The 16493-nt window shown below is 56.9% G+C and overlaps 2 protein-coding genes across 9 annotated transcripts; both read right to left on the reverse strand.

The window, feature by feature from the left end:
• Positions 1-627: 627 nt before the first annotated feature.
• Positions 628-7419, reverse strand: LAT (linker for activation of T cells). Of its 3 annotated transcripts, XM_082429410.1 has the most exons (12): positions 7089-7419; positions 6885-6912; positions 6725-6759; positions 6376-6460; positions 6178-6242; positions 6056-6085; positions 5905-5968; positions 5739-5833; positions 4051-4113; positions 3788-3850; positions 3615-3689; positions 628-3436 (listed from the first exon to the last, which is right to left on the reverse strand). In XM_082429410.1, exons 1-11 carry the CDS (start codon positions 7189-7191, stop codon positions 3622-3624), a joined length of 699 nt encoding a protein of 232 aa, XP_082285536.1. In that variant the 5' UTR covers positions 7192-7419; the 3' UTR covers positions 628-3436; positions 3615-3621. The 3 variants fall into 3 exon arrangements, with proteins under 3 accessions (XP_082285536.1, XP_082285534.1, XP_082285535.1); XM_082429408.1 differs by having other exon boundaries at positions 5905-6085; XM_082429409.1 differs by having other exon boundaries at positions 3772-3850; positions 5905-6085.
• A 666-nt stretch (positions 7420-8085) lies between these two features.
• On the reverse strand, positions 8086-16103 carry SPNS1 (SPNS lysolipid transporter 1, lysophospholipid). Of its 6 annotated transcripts, none has more exons than XM_082429379.1 (13): positions 15957-16103; positions 15401-15691; positions 15237-15302; positions 13316-13452; positions 12014-12165; positions 11851-11917; positions 10896-11041; positions 10434-10589; positions 9958-10147; positions 9532-9597; positions 9162-9260; positions 8698-8869; positions 8086-8424 (listed from the first exon to the last, which is right to left on the reverse strand). In XM_082429379.1, the coding sequence occupies exons 2-13, from the start codon at positions 15639-15641 to the stop codon at positions 8330-8332; spliced, it is 1587 nt and encodes a 528-aa protein (XP_082285505.1). In that variant the 5' UTR covers positions 15642-15691; positions 15957-16103; the 3' UTR covers positions 8086-8329. The 6 variants fall into 6 exon arrangements, with proteins under 6 accessions (XP_082285505.1, XP_082285502.1, XP_082285506.1 ...); XM_082429376.1 differs by having other exon boundaries at positions 15401-15605; positions 15692-16033; XM_082429380.1 differs by having other exon boundaries at positions 15401-15605; positions 15957-16007.
• Between the last annotated feature and the right edge of the window lie 390 nt (positions 16104-16493).

A 16493-nucleotide genomic window follows, 5' to 3' on the forward strand; every position in this document is an offset into this window, starting at 1 on the left:
CTCTTGCTGATCCAAGAAACACCAGTGGGAAGCTGCTTCGTGCCTCAGGGCACACCCCGCCCCCAATCCACCAAGGCAAGGACCCAGAGTCACCTTGGACTTCCCCAAGCCTCACGGCCCACAGCCAACCCATCACCACGTCCTTTGCTTCTGCCTCCCAAACATCCCCTATTCTACCACCTCGCTCCACAGCCACCACCACTTCTTCAGCTAGCCCACCATTTCTCCTGTGGATCACTCTAGGAGCCGCCTCACTGATCCCACCTCAGGGCCTTTGCCTACGTTGTTCCTAAAGCCTGGAGCGCCATATGCAACTCACCTACTTGGCGCAGACAGACCAGCACCTCTCAGCCTCTGGTTTACTGCCTCCTAAAGCTGCCCTACTTTTCTGCCTCCATCCACGGCCCCCATAGGCCTTGGCCTCTCTTCTTATTACAAAATCATTCAGATATGCAAACATTTAAGAGAGTCACGTATCACACACCTCTGTATCCAACCCTGCTTAATACGAACAAGACATTACACATACCATGGAGGCCTTCCTGAACTCCTTCCCAGGTATCCTCCCCGCTCCGGCCCATGGTAGCCACTCTCCAGAGTCTGATATTCCTCATTCCTTGGCCTATCTTTTCTTTTTCTTTTCTTTTTTTTTTTTTTGGCTGCGCCTCACGGCTTGTGGGATCTTAGCTCCCTGACCAGGGATGGAACCCCGGGCGCACGGCAGTGAAAGCGCGGAGTCGTAACCACTGGACCGGCTGGGAATTCTGTCCTTTGCCTATCTTACTATCCTTGCATATATGTGTATCCCCGGACAACATGTACAGGTTTTTCACGTTTTTAGGTTTATATAAATAAAAAACTTGCTTTCCTTTTCTCGCTCCAGCTTCTGCTGGTGATATTTAGCGGAGTTGACAGACGTTGCTCCAGTCCACTGATCTTTCTCTGCTGGTGGGTCTCCACGGTGTCACTGGACTGCAGCCCCTCCGTCCACTCTCCCAGTGACGGTGTCGGCTGTGTCCCGCTGTCAGCCATTACAGTTTGCCCTGAGCCCCTTGGACCCACCCCTTAGCCCGTGTGCTGGTTTGTCCAGGTTTATACCCAGGGATATGCTAGGCAAAGGGACACACCATCTTCAGTTTGACTGATGTTGCTAGGTTATTCTCAGGGTGGTGGCACCAACATGACCTTGTTGGTAAACTGTTTCTGTCCCTCAGCCCAGGCATGAAGGTGCCTCTGCCCTTTTCTATTTCCTCCAAATAAAATGACTTGGACTTCCCTGGCTGTCCAGTGGTTAGGACTCCACGCTTCCACTGCAGGGGGCATGGGTTCGATCCCTGGTTGGGGAGCTAAGATCCTGCATGCCGCACATCGGCCAAAAAAAAAAAAAAGACGATGCCACCTGTTGATGCCCAGCTTGTCCAAACCCCTCCCCAGACCTCCCTCCCCCACTTCTCCAACGGGCCTCTCACAACCTCCCCACCTGGGGCAGCGGCACCTAATACAACACCCAGAGCAAGGGTGCTGGCGGCAATGACTCTGGAGGCCAACAGGCCCAGATCTCAGCCCAGATTCGCCACTTTGGCCGTGTGCCTTTGGGCAAATCACTTTTCCTCTCTGAGGCTGTGTTTCCTCACCTGCAAAATGGGGATACGCACAGTAACTGACAACAGGGGCGTGACAATGATGAAATAAGCGTGGAAATGTGGCAGGCGCTCCACAGAGGAGCAGTTGCTATTACCCTTGGAGGCCAGAGGACGGCAGCAACTGTGCATCCCGCTCAGGACTACTCTGGTTGTACGAGACAGAAACCCCAAATCAAGCTGGTTGAAGAAAACTGGTCATTTATTGGCCCAAGTAACCAGAAGTCTGAGGGGATGTCTCGCTTCAGGTGTGACTGGATCCAGTCATTCTGACACCACCAGGAAGCCAGCCCTGCCCACCTCCAGGCCTTCTCTCTTCCATGCTGGCTTCATTTTTGGGAGGCTCTCCAGGTGGGGGCTCCAGGACCATGTTCTCCCAGCTTCACGACTGCCATGAACAAAAAGCTTCTCCTTCCTGACACTTCCTGCCCATGTCCAGCGCTGGGCCTCACTCTGGCCAGGTTGTCACACGCCCGCACGGGAGCCAGTCCCAACGACCAGGTTATCCACCAGACCCTCCTATTCAGAGGGGGGGTCTCAGAGCAGCAGCAGTAGAACCACTTGGGAGCTCGTTAGAAATGCAGAGTCTCAGACTACATCCCAGATGGACTGAATCAGAATCTGCATTTTCGCAAAACCCCCAGGTGCATCATCTGTACGTCAAGTCTGAAGAGGACTGTGCTGCCCGTTAACTTTTTCAGTTGCTTAGACAATTTTTAAAGTTCTGTTTCATTAAGAACCACAAAAAGTAAGAATTAAGAAAGCCCTTTGAGGGACTTCCCTGGTGGCGCAGTGGTTAAGAATCCGCCTGTCAATGCAGGGGACACAGGTTCAAGCCCTGATCCGGGAAGATCCCACATGCCGCAGAGCAACCGGGCCCGTGTGCCACAACCACTGAGCCTGCGCTCTAGAGACCGCGAGCCACAACTACTGAGCCCATGTGCCACAACTACTGAAGCCCACGCACCTAGAGCCCGTGCTCTGCAACAAGAAGCCACCGCAATGAGTAGCCCCCGCTTGCGGCAACTAGAGAAAGCCCGTGCGCAGCAACAAAGACTCAATGCGGCCAAAAATTAATTAATTAATTTAAAAAGAGAAAAAGAAAAAAGAAAGCCCTTTGAGGTCATCAAGTCCACCCCCTTGTTTTAAAGATGGAGAAACAAGGGGCCAGTGGAGAAGGGTCTTGCTCTAGACGCCCACCCAGCGCTTCCCCACGCCCTGTTCTCCCATCACCTCGGCCGTCGTCTGCCACTTCCAAGGACTATCTCATCAGGAGACGCACCTGAGCCCCAGGAGTGCCAGCAGGGCTCAGAACTGCCTCACTCAGAAGGTGACGTGTCCCAGGCTTCGTTCAGTCACTCACACATACCTGGTCAGGACCCTCGGGAGCACAGAGGGTCTGTGAGGATGGAGACCCATAAACACACACACACACACACACACACACACACACACACACACACACTCAGGTCCTCAGACACAGCCCACCCTCACCCTGACTCCGACCCACTGCGCCCCCCAAAGCTAAGAGCACTACAGACCACTGCAGCCTTTATTCTGTTACAGAGAAGGGCTGGGGCCGGGGTGGTTCATTCTCAGGCTGCGTCAGAAGGTGCAGAGTACTGGGGCCACACAGACTGGACCCCAAAGTGACAATAAGTTAGGGGGAAAGTTCTCAGGCTGTCGTCAGGTTGGAGACGGGGCGGGGTGCCAAGTGGGGGCCCACAGAGCCACTGCCGGCTGCTCAGCTCGGTACTCCCAGGCAAGGCTGGCTCCAGAACCCGCACGGCCTCTCACTGAAACACAGCGGGGCAGGGACAGAGGGAGGGGTACAAGGTCAGGAGGTCCGTGGCGGTCACAGGGGGCCCCAGACTCAGAGAGGAGAGGGCTGAGATGGCGGGGAGGGCGGGGAGGGCGGGGAGGGCCTAGGGCCCGCAGGTCCAGGGCAGGGCTGGGACGGGCGGGGCCTCTCACCAGGCCTTCAGTGAATCTGGAGATTCTCATAATCTGGAGTTTCCTCATCTTCCATCTCCTGGGAACTCCGGCTGGCTGCGAGGGAAGGGGAGGCTGGTCTTCAGCTCACAAACCATCCCGCTCTCCTCCAAGGCAGCTCCCCCAGTGTCTGCCCTACCTCCCCCGACACACACCAGGCTTGGTCCTCGCCACGGGCGGCAGCTCCTGGGACACGTTCACATACTCCCGGCTCCCATCTGTGGGGACAGGTCAGAAGGAGGGACGGCCATACCGAAAGGGGGGCAGGCCACACTGGGGGTGAGAGAGGAGGAGGACACCCAGGCAGAGGGCGAGGGAGCCAGAGGGGGGGCGGTGGGCACCCTCAAGGCCGGAATGAGAGTGAGGATGGGGTGGGGGGCGCGAGAGTGAGGAGGGAAGGCGGACCCCAGCCGCTCACCCAGGGACGCATCCGCGCTCTCCTCACTCTCAGGAACGTTCACGTAATCTTCCCCCGACTTCACTGTAGGAAAAGCATTGGCGCCCACGCACTGGTACCCAGAGCCCCCGAGGCAGACACCCAGAGGCTCCCAACCGCAGCCCCCAAAGACTTTCCACATAACCAGCCCGAGACTCCTACACGCAGACCCCCAGAGACCATCCCCACTGTCGGCCCCAGAGGGAGGCAGGGAGGGCGGTCCGGACCTGCGACGCGGGTGGCAATGGAGAGAAGTAGGACAACTTGACCAGAATTGATTAGGGGAAACGGAATTGTGGGAGGAGAGACAGCAGGCCCAGCATGTCTCCCAGGTTGGGGAGCAGGGACGGGGAGCGGCTCGGGGTGGTGGGGCTGGGCGACACGTGTGCAGAAGGAAACAACACGCAGGGCTGGGCCGAGTCAGAGGCGCCATCAGCCCCGCTGGCCCCTCCTCCTCAACCAGGCCCGCCCTGACCCCCCCCTCCTGTCCTTGTCCCTTCCTGACACATAGCGCCATCGACGACATCTTATTCTTTCATGTGTTGACTTATTTCTCCCTGAGGATGTGGACAAGGCAGGCTTCAGAGTCAGACTGCCCAGGTTCAAGTCCAGCTCCAGCATTAACTAACTGTGTAACCTCAGGCAAGCTACCTAACCGCTCTGGGCCTCAGTTTTCTCATCTGTAAAATAGGGTGAGGAACGGTACCTACTGCATAGGGGTGTTGTGAAAACGGTGAATTAAAATAAGGCCTGTCATACAGTAAGTTCTGCCAAGTTTCTGTTAAATAAACAAATCATTGTACAGATGGGACAAGTGAGGGGCAGGAGGGGAAGGGACAGGCTCAAAAGCCCCTGGGAATTGTGAGGTTTAATATTAATAAGTTAATACACATAAAACTCTTAGTAGGGCATGTAGTAGGCCCTCAATAATGTTAGCTGTTTTAATCACAACTCTACCTCATTAGATGTGATTATATCAGGGGTACCCAGTAAATATGATGGATGACTGAATGAGTGAATGAATGAAAATAGGCACTTGGACAGATGGTCTGGGGCTCAAGAGAGAGGCCATGAGTTGAGAATCAGGATGGCACATGAAGCCAGGGTGTGGAAGTGAAGACCCAGAGCAAGTACAGAGAGAAAGGAGAGGAATGGAACACTGAAGATCACAAGACACTTAGAAAAGCCTCCAACAGGCAGGATGAAACCAAAATGAAGAGAGAAAAGCAGCCCAAAGGAAACTGAAACAACACAGGAAGCAGAAGAAAACTTCCCAAAGAAACCCAAAAAAGACGACCTATAATCAATATCCTTAGAGATTTACGAGATGATACTGCCTTTGTGAAACAAGATAGGAGGCTATGAGAAAGGAACATTCAGAGACAAAGAAAGGGCTTTTGGACAAGAAGGACAAAATGAAAGCATAGAGTCAAAAGAAGAATACAGTCAAGGAAATCTCGCAGACAATAAAAGCAAAAGACAAGGAGGGAAGAGGAGAGAAAAGGTAAGGAAATCAGAAGATCGGAGCCGGAAGTCCCCCTATCTGAAGGACAGAAGTGCTAGAAAGAGAGAAGAGAGAAGATGGAGGGGGAGCAAACACCCAGGAGGAGAGGGAAGAGCCGAGGGGCCGCAGCACAGAGGGGCAGGGAGTGGTCAGATGGCCGACTCACTGGACAAGGTGCTATCTCGGAGGCCAGGGTTGCTGGACACAGGAGCTGGTGGGACGGCGGCGCCAGCGGTCGGTGCGCTGTCAGGAAGCACGACCCTGAGGGAAGTCAAGGAGCGGGTGAGCAAGGAGCCCCGGCCTCGGCTCCCACCTCCCGCCTGGCCACTCACAAGTAGCCCTCATTGGGATAGTCTTCCTCATCCTCGTCTTCGTCCGCATCCTCACAGACCGCCTCTGGGGGGGTTAACGACACAGGGTCAGCAGAGCCCAGGACAGGCCCCAGCGTCCTCCCAACCAGGGCCGCCGGGGTCCCTGACGCACCCTCGTTCTCGTAGCTGGCCACACTGTTGGCTGCAGAGAGAGCGGGAGAGGGAGACTGAGCCAGCTCAGAGGGGCCTGTCCTCTGCCCGGCCCCAGCCCCATGGGCCCGGCTCCACGCTTACCACCATCTGAGTCCTGCTGGGAAGACGGCATGCGGTGGGAGCCTCCGGGGGGCTGTGGGGATCTCCTGGGAATCAAAGGTCAGAGGGCATGCTGGGGTGGGGCTCTGGGGCAAGAGGGATTGCAACAGGGAAAGAGGCCCACAATCCAAGCAGGTGAGGGGGTAAAAAGGGGGATTTGGTGGGGAAGTGGCCACTTACGGGATGGGGAGCAGGTCTGGCTGGCTCTGGAGCAGGTAGGTCACAGGCGGGTAGGAAGTGGCTGGTGGCCAGGAGGCGAGTGTGGCTGAGGATACAGGACCAAGCTGAAGGAACGACTCCAAAGCTCACGCCCCTACCCTGGACGAGGCCTCGAAGGGCAGACTAACCCCCGACACCCCTGTGCCCTGGACAGGCCTGCGGGGGGCACCCACCTCCCTCCCCACCCCCAGCTCAGGTCAAGGCCATGTGGGCAGCCACAGGGGGAAACTGCACAAAGGCACACGCTCTCCCACCCACGCCAGGAGACGCTCCCCCCGCATCCGAGGAAGGGGACCCTCCATGTACTCACGAGGCGATTTGATCACGATGCTACTTGGGGTCAAACTAGCAGGAGAGACACAGCTTGGGTAAGCAGCTGGGAGAGGCCCCAGACCCCATCTCAGTCCCCTGGGGCCCAGCCCTGCATGGGGTATTGAGGGAGACACCCAGGGTGGACGGGGCAGACTCACCCATCGGAGGCAGCAGTGTCATATGAGCCTGGGGAAGAGAGGGCCCGTGAGGCAGGAAAAGGGGGTGACGAGGGCAGAGGGTGATGGAGTATGGGGCTCTCAGCGACTCGAAAGAGTTAAAGAGGGACAAAGGAGTTGGGGCGTGGGGTGAGGGTCCCTGTCGGTGTGTCTGAGCATCTGGACACCCCACCAGCACCCACTCACCTGGCAGCTCTCGGCAACGCACACACAGTGCCATCAGCAGCACGGCCAAGAGAGGCAGCAGCAGGAGGCCCAGCACAAAGAGGACCAGGCTGACTGCCTCCATCTGCAGGGAGAACTTGGACCGGGCCTAGCTGCTCGCCGCACACCCCTCCGGGACAGAGCAGCAGCAGGCCAAGGGCCAGGCCAGAAAGGGTACAGGGGCCGAGCGGGCACCAGGCTGGGAGCCTGGTGGGGGGCAGCTGTGCCCTCCTCGGGGGCTCCCTGGGTCTCCTCCCCTCAGCGGGCTGAGTGGGCGTCAGCGCGGGCTCTGGAAGACCCTTGAACCCAGGGCAGTCAGGCCCTGGCCTGGAGTCTGGGGTGCCAGCCACCCCTACACAGACCCTGTGCCCCAGCCCTACCTGCCCCTGGGCTCTGCGCCTGCCTCTCCTCAGCGCCTGCCTGCCTGCGGCAGGAAGCTGTGGTGAGCGTCGGGTGAGGGCAGGAAATCATCGGGGCTCAGCTGGCTGCACCCTCCCCCTTCCCACCCCCACCCAGCCAGTGGGGAGGGGGAGGAGGCCGCCTCAGGAGCCACCCCGGGCCCTCAGGAAGGGTCTGCTGGCCTCCGGGACAAGGGGCAACTCAGACCAGTGGGAGGAGGAAAAGATACTTGCAGGCCAGCCAGCTGCCGTGCCCTCCACAGCGTGGCTCAAGGAGGCAGCAAGGAGGGAGGCCCTGACACCGGGAATTCTGAGGGGCCCAGGGCATGCCCACCCCACCTCACCCTGGACGGCCTGCCAAGGGCGGGCGGGCTCTCGGGGAGACATGGGCATGAGTGACTCACGGTCACACCGAGCCAGCTCACTCCACCCCTTCATTCACTGGCCCAGAAGGGCAGGGATTTGCCCAAGGGCCCGCAGGAGTGACCCAACAGCCACTGGGAACCTGGGACTATAGAGGGGGCGTCCCCTGCAATCCAGAGATCACTAGCACCCAGAGAGACTCCAGCAGGCACTTGGGGTCTGGCTACAAACTTTATTCAGTTACAAATAGCACCGAGCCCCTGGGGCTGCTCCAGTGGTGGGGGATCCCCCTCTCGGACCCCCAGAATCCCCTCTTGGCCACCTATGTAGTGTGTGGGAGCTGGAACATGGCCCAAGGCCCCTCCTAGAAAATGGGCCAGCCGAGGATTTGGGCCCGGGCACCTCCTGGGGTGGGCCCAGGGCCAGATGTGACAGATGTGCAGATAGCAAGCGGTGACCCCCTCAGATGAGCACACTGGACACGGGGACCCGGGTGGAGCGTCCTCTCTGGGGCACCACGATGCGGTCATCAGCAGGCCCGGCCTCATGCAACAGACCTGTCGGGGAGGGATCAGAGCCAGGACTGGATGGACAGACAGACACAGGGCCAGGGAGGGGACAAACAGGCACTGGCAAATGGATGGGGCAGCAGAGCCACACAGTGGGGCATCAGCTCGTGGGACAGGGAGACCCGAGGCCGAGGGAGGGGAGGGCTGTGGACTGAGGGCTGCCAGGGACACGGGGCTGGGTGGGTGGGCGGATGGACAAGCAGGCAGCATCATGAAGTCAGGCAAGGAGCTGTGGACGGACAGCGGGGAGGCCCGACCGACCCTGCACGTGCAGCTGGGCCCGCCGGCGGTCGCCCTCAATGAAGATGGCAGCACCCAGGAAGGCCGCGCCGCCCAGCGCCCCCATGAAGGCGCAGAGCATGAGTGAGAACTGCAGGGCCCGGAACTCAGACAAGAAGGAGGGGGGCCAGCCCTGGCGGAGGCGGTCGGAGATCTGTGGGGAGACAAGGAAAAAAAGTCAGGGGAACGGAGAGGAAGCCCCTGAACTCCAGAAGAACGAAGAAGACTTAGGCCTGGACCTTACTGGTGCAAATCTGCCAAGACAAAATCGTGCCCACTCAGCTGAGCCTCCGAGGTGAAGGGTGCCTGGCACAGGGGACTCGGATGCCTCACTAGGGTGAGACCCTCTAATCTGGCCTGTGCTCAGGCCACTGGCCACCGGCTGGTACTGGGAATGTGGGGTCCCCCGAGCCCCACCCCAGGCCCAGCCAAGGGGCCGTGCTCACCAAGCCAATCAGGTAGGGGCTCCCAGCGTCACCCAGCAGGTGGGACAGCACGATCTGAAAGGCTTCAGCAGTGGAGCGTCGTGTGGGGATCACCACGTACTGGGAGGAAAGAGGGGCAGGAGGCAGAGGGCGGGGACAGGGCCAAGGCTCAGCCTAGGCTGAGGTCAGGTGAACCCCAGCTCAGAGGTGTGGCTGGGGTGAAGGGCAGGGCAGGCCCGGGCTACAGGCCCACCTGGGGTTGGACTCTGAAGTCAGTCCTGGGCTGGGTTTTGAAAAAGGGGTGAAGGTCACAGTTCAAGGCAAGTGAGGTCCCCTGCCCCCACTCCCTGCTCCCATCAGCCTCTGGGGTAACCCTGGGCCACCTACTCACCAGCAGAATGTCAGCCACAATGGCCCAGTTCATGGACAGCAGTGTCTCTCCAATAAAGATGAAAATCTGGGGGATGGGAGGTAGGCGGTGAAGGAGGGGTAACAGGGGTGGGGCGTTGGTCTCATCACAAGAAGAGCAAACACATGGAGGGTTCACTAGGTACCAGGCCCATCTATTAACTCATTTAACCCTCACAACACCCCTAGGAGACAGTTGCTACTATTATTCCCATTTTACAGAAGATGAAACTGAGCACAGAGAGGTTAAGTCACTTGCCCAATGTCACACAGCTAAGAATGGCCAGAGCTGAGATTCAAACCCAGGCGTTCCCACTCCAGAGTTGGCTCTGACCCTAGTCCTGCCCCAGTGCACCATTCCTCCACCCTAGACCCAGAACACCCCCTTAGACACCTGCTGGCTACTCACATAGGTGGCCACGATGCTACCACGGGCGCAGGCAAGGGACAGGAAGAGGAAGGGTGAAGAGCCCAGGAGGCCAGCAGCACAAACCAGCGGGTCAGCCCGGGGGTTGGAGCGGCGGAGTCGGCGGCTGATCTCCACGCCCAGGCCCACACCCAGGACCCCGGTGAGGCAGGTGATGAGCCCAAAGATGAGGCTGGGGGGAAGGGGAGAGGCAAGGGGGTTAGCCTCACCCCCATGGCCCAGAGAGAAAGATCATCCATCCTGGCCACCCTCACAACCCAGGTCTATCCAGGCACAGCACTCCATGGTTCACAAGAGGAAGGCACTTATTCCCAGACTAGGAAACTGAGACTCTGGGAGAGGAAGTAGCTTGTGGAGTCAGGATTCAAACTCTCCTTGCCTGAGTCTGAATCACAGACTCTCTCCACTTCATCCCCTGCAACCTGCAGGGCCACCCAGCCCAGACCCCATCTGGGTACCTGTCAGAGGAAGAGCAGGAGTCTCCAGGAAGGCAGGGGGGGGTCTCCCCCAAGACCACGCGGGAACGCAGCAAGAAAGCAGGAGCCCAAAGAGCCAGGGAGCCCGTGACAAAGGCCACAGCAGTGAAACCAAGGGAAGACAGGATGAAACTAGGACTGCAGACAATTAGGAGGGAGGAAGTTAGACTCCACTGAGGTATCGGTGTCAGAGACCTCTCTTCTCCCTCTCTGGCTTATTTTAATAGTCAGGGCACTGAGTCTGGAGGCTGTACTGGCTTCCAGGATCTGGGCCTGTAATTCAAGCAGCTGCCATAAGGGGGCAGTGGCGACAGAATTCCTGGCCTTAGGGTAGGGCCAGCTGACAGAAAACAGAACAAAGACCATACCCATGTAAATCTCAAACTAGACCTCAGGGCCTCCCTGGGGGCCTCAGATGTTGGGTTAGGATGGAACTGAACTCACTTTCTTGCCAGAGCCCTCAGATCTGCCCACCACGAGGTGGGGTTCAGGGGTGGTGAGTCTGAGTGGCGCTCCACAGCTCCCCTTGGCGGCTCCTGTACTACCAGGAACAGCAGTACAACAGCCACCACTCCTAGACCTGGTGTCACCTGGGGAAAGAGTGGGCTTCAAGAGAGGCACAGACGGGGAGACACTCAACCCTGGGGGCTGAGAGAAAGTGAGGGTGTATAAAAGCAACTCAGGCCCCAAGACCTCAAACACCCAGTGAGTGCCTGCTCAAGGAAGCTGAACCTGTGATTGAGGGGAGGGGGTGACTGCCACTAGGAAGTGTTTCTGTTTCTGCAAGCCTAACTGCTCCCTCTTTAGCAACAGCACCCTAATTTTCTTTTGGGAAACCACTCCCCCCATTTCTCTCAACCCATGTGGTTCAAATAGGGTGGGGCTTATAACCCAGACTTGGCCAAGAGTAATGTTAAACCTCCCAGGCCTCAGTGATTGAGTCAGTGCCAGCATGTGACCCACATCCATCTAATCAGACACCATCCAGGACTACTGCTCAAGGATCCAGGGTGCTGAAGTTTCTAAACGGGAAGATAAACATGTGGAGCTTTCACTTGCTTGAGAAGGAAGATAACAGAGGAAAGTAGAGCTGAGAAAAGGATGATCAAATTCCTGTGACACTGTGGGAGTCCTGCATCCAGCTTTACCTGAAGCTCACCCTGGGACTTTCCATTATGAGAGCCAATACAGTCCCATTTGGGGGCTTACAGTTGTACAGTGGGCTTCTATCACCTGCAATCAAGAGTTTTACCTAGCACGTGGCTTCGCAGTGAGGGCAACTAGGCTGCCTGTAGGCTTGGCAGAGTGAGCACTGCCTTCAAAAGGGGGTGTCTGACGGTAGAAAGGGGGAATCAGTGAGTGCACTGCTAACCTTTCCCCAGGCTGTGACCCGACTCACCCGCAGAGCCCAGTGCCAGTCCCCGGCCGCATCCTTCACTTTGGAGCCTGCAATGTAACCCAGACCACTGTGGGAAGCGGGTGGGGGAGGAGAAGAGACGGCTGGTCAGTCCCGTTCCAGGCAAGGCCCTTCTGCCTCCCCACCAGGGCCGAGGTCCACTCACCTGCCCACAGGGATGGCAAAGTAGAACACGCTGAGCATCCGACTCCGCTGGTCTGCCACGAAGAGGTCAGCGATGAGGGTGGGTGCGATGGTGGAGTAACTGGCCTCCCCGACCCCCACCAGGCCCCGGGTCAGGAGGAGCAGCCAGAATCGCTGGGGAACGAGATATGGGGGAGGTGGCACCCCGCCCTGCAGCCAGCCTCCCAGCCTCCCTCACCAGCCAGCTCTGGAGAGGTGGCAGGGATGGCAGGAGAGGTCTGGGTTTTAGAATCAAACAGACCTGAGCTTGAATCTTGGCTCCACTACTTACTAGCTGTGACTCTGAGAAAGCAACTTAACCTCTCTGAGCCTCAGTTTCCTCATCTGCAAAAGGGGGATAATAACAACTTGTTCACATACCTATTGTGAGAACTGGACAACAAAAGGTCTATTCATTACCTTGCACCCAGTAGGTACGAAATAAATCTTTATTTCTATCTTGTCCAAACCACCCAAGACACCCCAACAGTGAATAATGATCTTAGGCAGGGGTTTATTTGTCTACCAGAGACACCAAAGCTAAGAACAAGGCATGATCACCCAAGGAGGGTGTGTAGTGTCCGGGGCTGAGGAGAAAGAGTCCCAGGGCAGAAAGTGAGAACAGACAGAGGTGATTTCAAAGGAGCAAAGAAGCAACAGCCAGGGAGGCAGGACGAAAGCCAGAAGAGGGCGTCACAGAAGTTAGAAGAGAGTTTTCGGAAGGAAGAAGTGGGTCAACAGAGCCAGAGGCTCCCAGGAGATCCAATGAGAACAGGACTAGGAAGTAGGAGCTACAGCTAGCAACTGAGAGGGCACTGTTGACTTTGGCAAAGGAGCGACGGGGGCAGGTTAGCCAGCAGTGCTCAAGGGGGTAGTGGGAGGAGAGGAAGTGCAGGCAAAGTGAGAGCCTCTCCCCAGCTGCTCCTTCACCCAGACTGGAGCTTCCCTCTGGGGAAGTCTGACTAGGAAGAGGAAGACGGAGAGAGGGCAGTTCTGGTAAGGTCTTTCCTGTGATACAGAAATGTGAGTGTTTAGGTGTGCAGTGGAAGGAGGGGATGATGGACAGAAGAAGGTTCTGGAAGAAAAGGGGAGAGGATGGGGTGGGCAGATAACTCAGGCAAGCAGGGAACAGAAGACGGCATGGACCAAGGCAACCGCACAAGTTCCCCGGGCCCAGTATGCAATGACTCCAAAGAGGAGCAGCAAAGACTGATGGGGGAGTCAGGGCCGGGGGAGGAGAGGGCAGGGGGGGAGGGCAGAAGCAGGAGCCAGTGTGGGACCTCACCTCTCTGGGGATGAAGGACGACCCCAGTGTCACCAGGGACCAGAAGGCAATGCCCCCGCACATGAGATACTTCCGATTGTACCTGTCACCCAGGTAGCCAAACACAGGTGCCAACACCATGTAACTGGAGATGAACACTGGGGGGAAGCAGAGAGTCACAGCCCAGCCCCAGTACCCCTACCCCACCCCAAACCAGCTCAGGGAGGGCGAAGGGGGGCAGGAATAACTCCCAACCCTGAAACTATCAGAGCTTCCTGCAAGCGGGGTTGGGGGAGGTAGTAGTCGTCCAGCTCCATCTCCAATGTTCTTCAAATCTTCCATTGTAGAATGGATGGCCCAGCTGACTCATCCCTTCCTCCATACCCTGGTCTGCAATGCACTTGTCTGATCTAGCCCCTCCCTACCCCTCCAACTTCACGCTTATCCACTTTCCCTCTCTGCACCCCAATGGCCCAACTGCCAAGTTCAATACCACCTTAAGGCTTTGGGCACCTGCTGTCCTCTCTATCTGGAATTGTCTCTTCTCTCCCCTGAGCTCCACAACCTCAGCTCAGAAACCTTCCCAACCACCCTCAGCTCAGAAACCTTCCCAACCACCACATATCCAGTCTCTATCACAGCTACTCTGTCTTCTTTTACATAACAGTTATTTCTATAGAAAATTATCTCATTATTAGTTTAGGTTTTCAGGGACTGTTGCCCCCCTCATGCACAGCAAAATGCTGGCTCCAGGAAGACAAGGACTGTATTGGCCATGACTGTGTTTCCATCACTTAACACACTGCCGAGCACAAAACAGGTGCTCAACAAACATGTGTTAAATGAAAATGTGAAGAGGGTTGCCAAGAAAGACGTGTGTTTTTTTTGTTTTGTTTTTTTTGGCTGAGCCACGGGGCATGTGAGATCTTAGTTACCGGACCAGGGATTGAACCCCTGCCCCCTGCATTGGGAGCACAGAGTCTTAATCACTGGACTACCAGGGAAGTCCCAGACCTATTTCTTCTCTAACTCAACAACTCTTTAGAGCTTTGCAGACCTGGACCTATGATCCTATTCTCATTCCATTAAACTTTGGCTTAAATAACTCCAGTTCCTTGGTGGCCTGGAGTGGAGCAAAGAACACTGCAAGATCTGGTTTCAAACTCCTCTTCTGCCTCGAACTTGTTGTGTGACCCTAGGCAAGTCTTAACTCCTCTCCAAGCCTCAGTTTCTTTATAAAAATGTAGATAATACTACCTACTTTCTCTATAAAACAAGAATAATAACACCAACTCCTTGGCTGATAAAAGGATTAGAAGACAATGGGTGTAAAATGTCTTGCCAAATTCATTGGATGTTATCAGTACTTCCTCCAGGGCCTGGCACATGGTAGGTGCTCAGAAATGAAGGAAGGAGGGAAGGAAGGAATATAGGACTTGGCTTTGCCTTTCCCATAAACCCCAAAGTTCTGAACAAGTAAAACTCACCTCTTCCCCTTCTAGACACCCTCTTCTGCCATTATTTACTGGGTGCCTACCATTTTCCAATACTGTACTATGCACTTCACAGGCATTATCTCACTGAATCCCCACATCAGCCCTATGAGGTGAGCCGGGGTTATTACCAGTTCCAGTTCACCGACAAGGAAAGTGAGGCTTAGAGAGGTTGAGGGCCTTGCCTACCATCACATTAAGTGAAAAGCTGGTATATAAACCCAGGTCTGTCTTAACCGTTATACTAAACTGACTCCCTCTTTAAATCTCTTTAAATGTGGTGTCGTAATCGAACAGGACAACCTCAGGGCAGACCCATGGCCATCTCCTCCCCTAGCTCGGCCACCGGACCTCCCAAAAATAAGGCCCCAGGCACGCCAGCATGTGGCCCCAACTGGGGTAGAACAGAAAGAAGAGGTGCTGTGTGCCCAGGAGGGTCCTCCACTCACCGGTCTGGATAAGGCCGGAGCTACTGTCTCCGATGTCGAAGAACTGCTCAATGTCCGGAAGGACGCCTGGGAAGGAGAAGACTCAGGATGGGTTGGCCGAGGCAGCCCCACCTTCGGGACCCCGCTCCCATCCCCCTTTCTAACTTTCTCCCAGAAGTCAGTACCAGCCACGGTGAAGCGGTCCATGTAGTTAAGGAGGTTGATGTAGCACAGCACGGCCACTATGAGAGCCGAACGGCCCGAAGACAAGCCCGTGATGCGCTGCAATCCCTCCCGGTCTGGGACTTCGGGATCCTCGGACTTCGGGTTCCCCATGGACCCCGGCAACCCCGGGGTGCCGGGCGCAGGCCCGTCGTCCGTGTCATCCGCCTGGCTGAGGAAGGGCGCGGTGTCGGACCCGGACATGGTCCCGGGGGCCGCGCCCGCCCGCGCTACGGTCCCACCGACGATCCCACCTGCGAGGGGAGGAGGCTGGAGAAAGGAGGATGGAGGGAACCCAGGCGAGGGAGGTGCGCTCGGACACCGAGAGGCGCTTGCCCCGAAGCACAGAGCACGGGGGATGGAACCCGGGCTCTATCATGCGTCCCCTCCCCGGCAGACACACCGCGCGGAGGGACGAGTGGAACGCCGGTGAGATCAGAGACAGGAGCGGGTTGAGGAGAGTCCGATCCCCCGCCCCCTCCCGGTTGAGGCCACCCCTCACGCCAGGTAGGAGCCCACCGCATTCGCGGTTGGTCAGCCACGGCGCCGCACCACCGCTACCGCCATATTGTCTAAGAGCCGGTCATGTGACACCGGAGCAGGGGCGGGGCGGTGGACGCCACGGCGGGCCAGCCCCTGACGCGACTACGGGGGCCACGCGCGCCCCTGCGGCTTTGCCGACGTTCCCGCGTCACGTGACTGTGGACGGTCGCCACGGTCCTCGGCTGCGTTCCCGCCGCGACAGCCGACCTAAAGGTGTCTGGGTGAACTGTTGCAGTCCCTCCCACTCTGAATCTCGGCTTCCTTATCTGCAACGCTGCTTGGCAGACTTTTTATTGAACAAGATCAAACGAGATAATGGAACCTTAAAAGATTCTGGATATACAGTAGTACTGTAAATATCTCTAGACGTGCCAACAGACAGTTGTGGTTTTTTAAATTTATTTATTTCTATGTATTTTTTGGCTGCGTTGGGTCTTCCTTGCTGCGCGCAGGCTTTCTCTAGTTGCCGCGAGCGGGGGCCCCTCTTCATTGCGGTGCGCGAGCTTCTCACTG

Source organism: Balaenoptera physalus (genome assembly GCF_965194825.1).
Source record: "Balaenoptera physalus genome assembly, chromosome: 16".
Classification (NCBI taxonomy): Eukaryota; Metazoa; Chordata; class Mammalia; order Artiodactyla; family Balaenopteridae; genus Balaenoptera; species Balaenoptera physalus.

Coding starts and splice junctions, on each gene's coding strand:
- SPNS1 (XM_082429376.1), bottom strand. CDS start 15,961: ATGCGGTGGGCTCCTACCTGGCGTGAGGGGTGGCCTCAACCGGGAGGG. Junction 9,598..9,957: donor GTAGCATCGTGGCCACCTAT/GTGAGTAGCCAG, acceptor CCCATCCCCCAG/ATTTTCATCTTTATTGGAGA. Junction 8,870..9,161: donor GCCCCTACCTGATTGGCTTG/GTGAGCACGGCC, acceptor GTCTCCCCACAG/ATCTCCGACCGCCTCCGCCA.
- LAT (XM_082429408.1), bottom strand. CDS start 7,191: ATGGAGGCAGTCAGCCTGGTCCTCTTTGTGCTGGGCCTCCTGCTGCTG. Junction 6,913..7,088: donor GCGTTGCCGAGAGCTGCCAG/GTGAGTGGGTGC, acceptor TCTCTTCCCCAG/GCTCATATGACACTGCTGCC. Junction 3,851..4,050: donor GAGCGCGGATGCGTCCCTGG/GTGAGCGGCTGG, acceptor CTGTCCCCACAG/ATGGGAGCCGGGAGTATGTG.